The sequence below is a fragment of the Zea mays genome, chromosome 3, assembly GCF_902167145.1.
Source record: "Zea mays cultivar B73 chromosome 3, Zm-B73-REFERENCE-NAM-5.0, whole genome shotgun sequence".
Classification (NCBI taxonomy): Eukaryota; Viridiplantae; Streptophyta; class Magnoliopsida; order Poales; family Poaceae; genus Zea; species Zea mays.
The window spans coordinates 145,611,026-145,622,837 of NC_050098.1; the positions used below are offsets into that span (position 1 = coordinate 145,611,026).

The 11,812-nt window shown below is 50.1% G+C and overlaps 1 protein-coding gene across 1 annotated transcript; it reads right to left on the reverse strand.

Moving 5' to 3' along the window:
• Nucleotides 1-7,316: 7,316 nt before the first annotated feature.
• LOC100273004 (uncharacterized) lies at nt 7,317-11,601 on the reverse strand. Its single transcript, NM_001147454.1, is given in 11 exon segments — nt 7,317-7,828; nt 7,923-8,013; nt 8,083-8,141; nt 8,225-8,340; nt 8,855-8,938; nt 9,041-9,188; nt 9,301-9,446; nt 9,895-10,014; nt 10,251-10,301; nt 11,022-11,069; nt 11,149-11,601. Coding segments are annotated over 11 exon segments (1,194 nt in total). The 5' UTR covers nt 11,252-11,601; the 3' UTR covers nt 7,317-7,600.
• Nucleotides 11,602-11,812: the final 211 nt, after the last annotated feature.

Consider the following 11,812-nt stretch of genomic DNA (forward strand, 5'->3'; position numbering starts at 1 on the left):
ACCAAGATCACAGCCTGGCTTGCCTCTCCCCATCCAGGGGCTGGAGGTCACCGTTTTGGGTGACCGCCGGCGGGGGGGGGGGGGTGCAGCCGGGCTGCATGATGAAAAATCCTTGAAGCCGAACGATGGCTGAAAGGTACCAACTCTCACGGAGTTGCGTTCCTCCAACGATGAGGCGGAAAGACGGCGGGTATCCCCCATCCGGGGGCTTGGAAGGTGGAAAGACACGATGCATAAGGGAGCGCGAAGACATGGTCGCCTTCCAAAGGGGGTCACCCTCCTTTTAAAGGCGACTCTCCCTACTTGCGCCCCCAACCGTCGCGGGCTGAGTCTTCTCCAACACACTCCAAGGTCCTCCCCTGTGGCGCGGGGGCTGGGTCCCACACGTCATGCAAACCAGCTCAGAGCAGAAGAAGCCAAACCGCCGTGCGCGGTGCGTGCAACCGCCCAGCGGTTACGAGCGACCCTCCACTTTTGCCCAGAACAGCGGGCGAAAGGGCGGGCAGCCATGCAGGCGGCATGCAACCGCTCCAAGTGGGCGCATTTCTCCGACTCCCAACACGCCCGGCATGGGGGCCCAGGCCCACGCATCATGCAACCGGCGCGCCGAATGCTTCGTGCATGCAACTGCACCGCCACTTGCGCCACTACCGCGCCTCCTCGACTGCGGAACCAATACCGCGACTCGAGGCGACCCAGCGCGCGACCCAGCAGCGCCAGCCTGGCGCGACGGTCAATGTGGCCAAAAATGGGCCAGCAGTAATGGCGGTGGCAGGCGGGCAGGAGCAGCGGCCCCGTCGTCAGCCAAGCTCACGTCCCATCCGGGGGCAGCAAGAGAACCCTCTCTCACGGCGTGAAGACAACGCGCCCGTGCTCCGTCCCTCGAACTGCTCGCGCACGCGCAACGGCCGCCCCGCCAACCACTCGCCCCGTCGCATTAACTCCGCGGCGAGACAGGCGGCGCCTCTGGCAGGAGAAGCGGGCGACGCTTCGCCTTCGCCATAATGACCGCGTCAAAAAAGGTACGCCGCGTTGTTCGATTTCGTATCCTTTTCCTTTTTTCCTCTTTCTCTCTCTTGCAACAGGGACCGGGAAAGGGGGGATACCCTGAAAAGGATCCTTCCCCGTGAAGGAACCAGGCTCCGAGCCTCCCTACTGATCAGAGGTTCGAAGGCTGGCCCCCCGGAAGGGTTCGACAGCCGCCTCAGATCGCGTGGGCTCTACACCCACTACTGGTCAGAGGTTCGAAGGCCGGCCCCTCGGAAGGGTTCCACGGCCGCTTCAGGCTACTCGGGCTCCGCGCCCATTACTGATCAGGGGTTCGAAGGCTGGCCCCCGAAGGGTTCACAGCCGCCTCAGACGCCGAGCGAGGGATGACCATGGGTACGTTCGATACATAACCAAGGCTCGGGCTGCGCTCCCGAGGTACCCTAGGACATTTCCGAGACCAGCGGGAACGATCTTGTAACAGAATCCCATCGGAGGGAGGCATCGAGCCCTCGGACCCCGTCGCCAGGGGACCGGGTCCGGCAGATCACCCGCATGTACTTTTGGACGTGCCTCCGGGCCCCTAGCCGACCCCTAACGAACGGGGCACGGACGTCCACTCGGATTACCCGCTTGCAGCTCACCGGAGACACCATGTTCGGCGCCCATCGAGGGCAACATGGCGCTTTCCCCCCCTCCTCCTTGCGGAAAGGCGATGCAGGGGCGTATGTAAAAAAGCCGAGTCTGTCCCTGATCGCCCTCTCGCCCTGTGCAGAGGCTCGTGGGCTGCTCTCGCAAACCTGGCTCCGGCCGAACCGTTGACAGCGTTAACATACCAGCCCGAGAACTTGGGACCCGACCGTACACCCGGGCTACGGCCAGCTCACATGAGGGAACGACCAGACCAGCCGAAGCATTACGCGAGGCATTAAGACCTCGAAGGAGTGAAACCACTCCTCCGAGGCCTCGGGGGCTACACCCGGCGGGTGCGCTCGCGCGCACCCACCGGAACAAAACCCAACCGAGAAAGGCTGGTCCCCTTGCAAAAAAGTGCGACGAAAGCCTCCAAGCGAGTGCTAACACTCCCTTCGAGGCTCGGGGGCTACTGTCGGGGACCATAATTAGGGGTACCCTCAAGGCTCCTAAATCTCAGCTGGTAACCCCCATCAGCATAAAGCTGCAAAGGCATGATGGGTGCGATTAAGTCAGGGATCAGTCCATTCGAGGGACTCGATCACGCCTCGCCCGAGCCTAGCCTCGGACAAGGGCAGCCGACCCCGGAGGATTTCCGTCTCGCCCGAGGCCCCCCTCCAGCGGCGAACATATTTCCGGCTCGCCCGAGGCCCTGTCTTCGCCAAGAAGCAACCCTGACCAAATCGCCGCACCGACTGACCAAATCGCAGGAGCATTTAATGCAAAGGTGGCCTGACACCTTTATCCTGACGCGCGCCCCCCAGCCGGCAGAGCCGAAGTGACCGCCGTCACTTCGCCGCTCCACTGACCGGCCTGACAGAAGGACAGCGCCGCCTGCGCCACTCCGACTGCGGTGCCACTTGACAGAGTGAGGCTGACAGGCAGTCAGGCCCGGCCGAAGGCACCATAGGAAACTCCGCTCCGCCCGACCCAGGGCTCGGACATGGGCTAAGTCCCGGAAGACGGCGAACTCCGCTCCGCCCGACCCAGGGCTCGGACACGGGCTAAGTCCCAGAAGATGGCGAACTCCGCTTCGCCCGACCCAGGGCTCGGACACGGGCTAAGTCCCAGAAGACGGCGAACTCCGCTCCGCCCGACCCAGGGCTCGGACACGGGCTAAGTCCCGGAAGACGGCGAACTCCGCTCCGCCCGACCCAGGGCACGGACTCAGGCTCAGCCCCAGAAGACGACGAACTCCGCTTCGCCCGACCCCAGGGCTCGGACTACGCCCTGGCCTCAGCCGACGGTCTCCGCCTCGCCCGACCCAGGGGCTCGGACTCGACCTCGGCCACGAAAGACAGACTCGACCTCGGCTTCAGAGGAGCTTCCACATCGCCCAACCTAGGGTGCAGACCAGCCACGTCAACAGGAGGCGCCATCATCACCCTACCCCGAGCTGACTCGGGCCGCAGGGAACAAGACCGGCGTCCCATCTGGCTCGCTCCGCCAGACAGGCAATGATGGCGCCCCGCATACTCTGTGACGACGCCGGCTCTCAGCCCCCTTACGGAAGCAAGAGGACGTCAGCAAGGACTCAACCGCTCCGACAGCTGTCCCTCCGCCAGGCTCCATCGCTCCTCCGACGGCCACGACATCACACTAGCTGGGTGCCAAAATCTCTCCGGCTGCCACAACGGCATGTACTTAGGGCGCTAGCTCTCCTCCTCTAGACACGTAGCACTCTGCTACACCCCCCATTGTACACCTGGATCCTCTCCTTACGCCTATAAAAGGAAGGACCAGGGCCCTCTTAGGGAGGGTTGGCCGCGCGGGGACGAGGACGAGACAGGCGCTCGCTTGAAGCCGCTCGCTCCCTCTCCCGCGTGGACGCTTGTAACCCCCTACTGCAAGCGCACCCGACCTGGGCGCGGGACGAACACGAAGGCCGCGGGATTCCCACCTCTCTCACGCCGGTCTCCGGCCTGAGAGCACCTAGAGGGGGGGTGAATAGGTGATCCTGTAAAACTTAAAAACTTAAGCCACAAAACTTGGTTAAGTGTTAGCACAATAATCACCACGTGGCTAGAGAGAAGTCTTAGCAAAACACAATAACCACAAGAGAACAATCACAGAGATGACACAGTGGTTTATCCCGTGGTTTGGCCAAGACCAACGCTTGCCTACTCCATGTTGTGGCGTCCCAACGGACGAGGGTTGCAATCAACCCCTCTCAAGTGGTCCAAAGACCCACTTGAATACCACGGTGTTTTGCTTGCTTTACTATATCCTGTTTGCGAGGAATCTCCACACTTTGGAGCCTCTCGCCCTTACACTTAGATGATCACAAAGAAGCACGGAGTAAGGGGGAATAAGCAACACACTCAAGACAAGAAATCACAGCAACACCACGCACACAAGTCGCAACAAGAGCTCACAACACAACTCAATGAGTTCTCAACTCAACAAGAGCTCTAATTGCTATCGCAAAGAATCAAAGGCACGGAATCGATGTCTTGGTGCTTAGGAATGTTGTAGGAATGCTTGGTGTACTCCTCCATGCGCCTAGGGGTCCCTTTTATAGCCCCAAGGCAGCTAGGAGCCGTTGAGAGCAATCTAGGAAGGCTGATCTTGCCTTTTGTCGACTGGCGCACCGGACAGTCCGGTGCACACCGGACACTGTCCGGTGCTCGATTTCCTTCCTTAAATAGCGAAGTCGACCGTTGCAGATTTGGGAGCCGTTGGTGCACCGGACATGTCCGATGCACACCGGACAGTCCGGTGCCCCCTTCTAGCCGTTGGCTCGGCCACGTGTCCCGCGCAGATCGCGCGGCCGACCGTTGGCCCGGCCGACCGTTGGCTCACCGGACAGTCTGGTGCACACCGGACAGTCCGGTGAATTATAGTCGTACGTCGCCGGTGAATTCCCGAGAGCTGCCACTTCGCTCGATACAGCCTGGCGCACCGGACACTGTCCGGTGCACCACCGGACAGTCCGGTGCTCCAGACTGAGCAAAGTCTTGGCTGCTCGAGCCAAGGCATTTCCAGTTGGTCTTTTCCTGTTTCCAGCACTTAGACACAATACATTAGTCTTTAAAACAATGTACTAAGACTGAGAAACATACCTTTATTCTTGATTTGTACTTTGTCCACCATTTTACACTTAGGCACTTGTGTTGGACACTAAATCACCAAAATACTTAGAAATGGCCCAAGGGCACATTTCCCTTTCACGGCCGCCTCGCTTTCCCCCCTTCGTGCTCGCCCTCGCGCTCGACCCATCTGGGCTGGGGCACGCGGCGACATTCACTCGTCGGCTCAGGGACCCCCCGGTCTCGGAACGCCGACAGGTTGACATGTACATGCTTTCTGTCCATTATGTTGTTATACTTTCTTGTGATCCAGTGTCAAAATGTAGCATCTGACCTTAATAACAGAATTATTTCATAAATCACCAAAGACAAAATGGACAGAGGCATGCACAATCCAGTGTCATACATTGTCCACGTCTCGCTTGGTAATCATCAAACATTTGGTTAGCTTTGGTGTCCCTAAAGTTAGTCCATTGATTTGATGATTGCACATTGGTAATCATACTCACTTCACTTTGAACATCATGAGATTCAACAGATATTACTTGATCAACTTGGCCTAAAAGTAAATCATCCATATCTCTTTGCCTATCCCTTACAAAGTTGTGCAATATGCAACAAGCATTGATGATCCTAATCTGATTTTGTAAGTCAAAATATGAGTTTTTCCTTAATATAGCCCACCTCATCTTCAATAGCCCAAACGTTCTCTCTATCACATTTCTAGCTGTTGAATGGCGCAAATTGAACAATTCCTTGGCATTGGATGTGTTATTCCCTTGGGCAGCCCACTCATTCAAGTGGTAGCGAGTGGATCGATATGGAGCAAGAAAGCCTGGTCCATTGGTGTATCCAGCATCTACTAGATAATATTTTCCACTTGGAATAACAAATGCATCGTCTCGAGACATGGCATCACGTAGCACACGTGAATCTGATCCTTCCCATCCAGCTAGAACATAAACAAACTTCATGTGTCGATCACAAACACCCAAAACATTGGTGGTTATTTGTTGCTTCCTATTCATATACCTCCCTTGATCAGCCAAAGGTACAAAAACATCAATGTGTGTACCATCTAGTGCTCCAAGGCACTCTTCAAACCACCTCCACTTAGAATCTTCAGGTTGTATAGCTAAAGGATCAGGAAGCTTGATAAATTCATGGCATAATGATCGAACACCTCTCAACACCTCATTGAAATAGCGGCTAATTGGTTCAAGTGACCACCCGTATGAGCTACGAATCATCCTCATCTTAGTGCCATGACCCACTATAAGCAAAAAGATAGCAACCTTTTCTTCTACCGACACATTCAAGGTGTCACACATATCGCACCTCTCACATAAGATAGTGCATAGGTCCGAAAAGGATCTCTTAGTTAGACGCAAACTGTCATAGCAATAAACATTTGATCCTTGATACAGATTCCTTAGCATTTGTTTTCGACCAGCTACATCTCTCTCTATCACCTCAGAGGGATCCATAATCCGTCTAGGTCTTTTCCGATAATAATATTCCGCAATCATGCCCATGACAGTTGCAACAAATAAGGATGCTACTCTTTGCCTCTTCTTCCTACGCCTCTCTCTCATTTCCCCCAAATTTGTTCTAACCAATTCTAAGTTGTTGTGAGGCATCTACAACAGATAAACCATACATCATAAGCACACTTGAACAAACATGCATATACAGTTTGTACGATTAAATGCACAACTGTTTGAAAAAAAGAACATGCTCTTAACTATTTTTTAGTGATCATCAATTAGCATATATAATGAACAACTACACGTACTGCTGCAGAATTAGAAACACATTCCAAGCACAACAACTAAAAAATTGGAAGAATACTAGTAAGACTCAGCTGTGTTATCACTACGATTAGGATTTAAAATCAATAATAAATTAACACCAAGCATGCATAGTTGGTCTTCCCTCCAGTTAACACTGGCAACTTGAGGCACTGCAACTCAGGAGCAGCTAGCTCACCATTGGGCTGCAAATCATGTGGAGTGTGCTTAAATCTGTAATGTTTGCGGTACTAAAAGTGAGCTACAACATGTGACTGCAGATACCACTATGCATCGTGTGTGTTTAACAGCTCCAGCAAAATCTTGGGAAGATCACATGGATGTTTTATTTAATTTAAACACCTAGAGCACCTGAGAACATGCTCTTTGCCAATGCAAAGACTGAGGAGTGAGCAGGCCAAGGAGCTAAGTACCTGAGGCGTAGTCCGAGGAGGAGGCAAGTACGAGGAGGAGGCGCGGCGCTCAGGGAGGAGGAGGCAGTGCGGCGCTCGAGGAGGAGGCGCGGCGTGGCGCTCAAGGAGGAGGCAGCGCGGGCGTGCTCGGGGAGGAGGCGGCGCGGGCGCGCTCGGGAGGAGATGCACGTTCGTGCGGCGCTCGGGCTCTCGGGCTGAGCCGCGAGAGGAATTTGTTTCCTCGTTTTAGTGTAGGAATGTTTTTTTGGCTTCTAATTCCAGCCCAAGAAATAGATGGAAAGTTAATTTCCAATTCTATAACTTGCCAAACAAATCAGCCAAGAATTAAATTTCAATTCAACCCAATTCCAATCAAATAAACAGGCCCTTAGGAAAATGGGGTTCCCAAACTAGCTCATATTAATATAATTTTGAGACAGAATTCCCGTCCGAATTCTATCACTGCTATCACAATTGATTCCTTCTCTCCAAAGGGGAAAAACGGAATATATATAAATACATCCTTTGTTCTGCTGTAATAGATACTACAAGTGGAGTCATATGCAATACAAATGCACGATTTTTCCATGAGCAGAGTAGTACAATCGCATATTACCATGGCATGCCATGATCAATCGTGCATCACAATCAAGCCATAGCATAAACATGTACTCCGTCCCGGTTTCCTTCACTTGAACATGGAGATGTCAAACACACGGGCGGAGCCATCTGATGAGGCGGAGACCATGGTGTTGCCGTCAGCAGTGATGGCCAGCGACTGTACTACATCTGCATGCCCACTGAACTCCCTGGCGCAGGCTCCAGAGAGGCTGTCCCAGATGCGCACCTTGCCGTCAATGCATCCTGACGCAACGTACCTTGACGAACCTAGCCATGTCAGCGATGTCACGCCCTCCTGCATCAATGCATACGCAGAAAAAATGGATGAATGATTGAACAAACAAACTGCAAGTGCGCACAGAGGGAAGAAGAAGAAGCAATCCACCCACATCATGTTCGCAAATGCATCGGCTGGATTGGTGCGTGAGGTCCCAGATGATCAGCTTTTGATCCATGCTCCCTGTAGCTACCCAGCCATAGCTGCAGACAACAAAGTCACAATCTGCAACAAAATTGTGTTGCCATTTGCCAACTAATTCGAGAAACTACCTTGACGAGATACCAAGGCACTCAATAGAATTGGTGTGGCCTGCTAATGAGCCAACGACCTGAAAAAAAACACCAAGCATTGATCAAAAAGGCAGAAATGGTGAGGGAAGAAACACCACCTTTAACTATAGGCTACATCTACCTGGCCCGAGTTTAAATTCACAATGTGCACAGAACTGTCCTTGGAGCCGCTAACAACCGTTTGTGAATCCGAAGTCATCGATAAGCATGTCAATCCATCAGAATGGTAGCCATGGCCTACAATAGAGGAAACAGAAATACCAAAGAAACATCATGTGTCTGCTTGATTGAACACATTGAAAACTATAAGTGGTCACTACCACATATTCACTGTTCCAAATTATACTTTCACTTTGGTTTTGTCCTAAAACAAACTTCCCTAACTTTGTTTATGTTTTTTTAAATGAATTAACATAAATTCCCTATGTTCCAAATTATAAGATGGTTTGTCCTTTCTAGATACATTGTTTTTACTATGTATCTAGACACAGTGTATATCAAAATGCATAGTAAAAGTTACGTATCTAGAAAAGCACAAAATGTCTTATAATTTCTAATGGAGGGAATACAAGTCTATGAGTTCAAATAAATGTTCTACAAAAACACATTTCATAGAATTTCGTGAAACCGGTGTGATGTTCTAGATGTCAATGCATTTTTCTATAAACTTGGTCAAAATAAAAAAAGTTTGACTTAGAATAGAACCAAAGTGGACTATAATTTGGAACGGAGGGAATATATGACAATTTACCTCGAACAACATGTCTGCTTTGTGCACTTCTTGGGTCCCATATCCTCAAAGACGCATCATCCGATCCAGTGCATATAAGTTTACCTTCACAAGGAACACAGCATTCATAGGTACACCTACATAGGCGACCAAACCACAACTTTATAAATAGGCAGATGTGTAGCAATCAAGGAACCGTGATGGTACCATCTGGAGTAAAATCACCACATGTCACTGTGTTACTATGTCCAGCAAAGGTATTCAGAATGGCATTATGGTCGGCATTCCACATCCATACATTACAATCCTCTGATCCTGCGATTATCAAATGTCCCCGAGAATGCCATTTAAGCCACTACAAAATCAAACATGTAAGTTACACTGAGACTAATCATTGGATAGTGATGTACTAAGGAAGGGTTTCACAATAGAAATAAGTTCAATTCAATGAGATCAGAATATCTCACCTCAAAACCTGACCCGGAACCCTCAAGGGTTCCCTTGAGAGTTCGTGTAGCTGTATTCCACACATTTATTTGCCCATCAAAACTTCCACAAGCCAACAAATTTCCATCTGAACTGAAAGCCACTGTGCCGACAGTATCCTTATGTCCTGTATTAAGAACAGTTATTCTGTAAGTTTCCTGACTTCTGAGTTTGCAAGTCAACAACATGGGAAAATAGTAAAATACTACATGAGCAGAGGCTAACTAATAGCAGATGTAAAATGCAGGAAAAGCATAGAAATTAGCTAGTGAATTACATCCATGAAGAAGATCTAGATGACATGAAATTCGAGCACAATACCAAATATGGAAAATCATACATGATACATGTACCATCACTATATACATGACAAGAACAAAGTTCATATCATGTAATGTTCTGGATATAAACAATAATGAGTGAAGAGAACAAAAAATACATGAATTCAAACAAATCAAGAGCGGGCGGGTGTATTTCACATACAAAACAAATAAAAGCATGAAGATCTCAGAGCTAGTAAAGAGATATTTCGATAATAATTGCCATCTAACAAAAAAAAACAAAGAGAATTATACCAGTCAGCTCCAGGGCACCCTCTTCTGATCCAATCCTCCACAGGAATCCCCTATCATCTTTGCCTCCAGAAGCCACAAGTGATGAATCTGTAGGACTGCAGGCGACAATGAAGACTTCATCTGTACCGAGAAAAATGTTAGGAACAATAAAAGGAGTATTAGCATAGTTATCGAAGAAAGGCGCTAAGATGTGTAGGATACTAGCGTTAGGGTAGGAAACATGGGCTTAGCTATCCAAATTTTCCACGGAGCCCTAAAAATGTGGTTATAAATTGAAAATCGTTGCACCATATTGCATGTAAATATCGGCACCAAAAAAGCATTGCAAGCTTCATTTTTCTTGTGTACCAACTTGCCTTGGTGGCCTTGAAATGCGTATGTAGAATCATCGATGTCTTCGGAATCAACTGGAAACGAAATAGCCATTAGATTGGATAATGAAGCATCACTGAATGACTTAGAATGTACATCATGAAACATCAATTGAAGGTTTCTAAATTAAAATTTCAGAAGGACAAGAAACAACATTTTGTGGAATGCCAATGGAACTAGTAGCAATAAAATAACTTAGTATGTAACACAAAGGAAGCTAACTGTGCTAGTTAACGAGACATAGATACAGAATTAGCCAGTTGCACTGTCTGATCGTAATTCATTCTGATGCATCATTGCAGGGCGAAGCTAGGTTACTCCAAGTGGATGCAAATGCAAACCCCCCACCCCCACACACGAGCGCACAGAGAAAATGCCAAATTCTATAGATTTAGTTAAGATTTCACAAATCCTATAGATTTAGTTAAGATTTCAACATATATGCACTCCTAGAAAAAAATCTTATGTACCCACAAAGCCAAATGCATCCTCGTCAATTTTGTTCCAGCTTCGCCACTGCATCATTGGAAGTCTAGAACAGCCAAGCTAGGAGGCACGTGTCAAACGAATAAGTGATACAAGAACATTAGATAACACTAGAATATACAAATCATTCCACACTATGTCAGAACAAAAAATATATCAATCTCCTCAAGAACTATCTGGGAGGCTAACTGGCGAATAAATGGAAAAAACAGATAAAGAAACACTCGCATAGACTGAAAGCTGCAGCTCCAAGCAAAATCCACCCCTACCCATCCCGTTGACGACGTCGTCATCTTCGTCGTCGCGGTCGGGGAGATCTGAAGGTAAGGCAAGCACGAATAAGCCGCTGTAGCGATGGAAGGTAGGTAGAAGGGAGACTATGCACGGTTGATCAACCTTCTTCGTCGATGGTTATCTCGTGGATGATGTCCTCCTCGTTGATGAAGACCTCCTCCTCACCGTCAGATCCTTCGCCGGGAAGCTCTTCTGAGATACTCATCGCCGCCGCCGTTGTTTGGGGACAAGTGCGTGTGCTGGTGTGCAGAACCACAGAAGCCACAAGGGCAGGCAGGGCGGTCGCTGGAGGCAGATCTTCTGGCTGCAGGCGGATGTAGGCAGCAGGGGCGGGGCCGACCGGCCGGGGCGGCTGCCAGCCGAGCGCTAGGCGCTGCGGCGCAGTCTGTGAGAGGAGAGCCGAGCCACCCTGGCTCTGGCTGTGGCCGCTTTCTTCGGGGAGTTGGGGTCCTCGTTCGGCTCACCGGATCGGAGAGGAGCCCCCGCGCCGGACTGCCGGAGGGCGGGGTCGCTGGGAGCCTGGGACGGGGCGACTCGCGAAGTCGCGACGGGGCGAGGGACGCGGGCGCTCGAGACTGAGAAAATTGGATTTTATTTTCCGGACCCAAAACAATATGCTTCTCACTTTTAGATCAACTTTAAAATGCTAGAATTTCAGAGAAATCATATAGCATATAAATCAGTTCATTTTTATATGAACTTGCGTTCCAAAATAAATTCTTGCCAGTTATTATAATGTTGATTTCGTAAATTAGAATTCAAAACA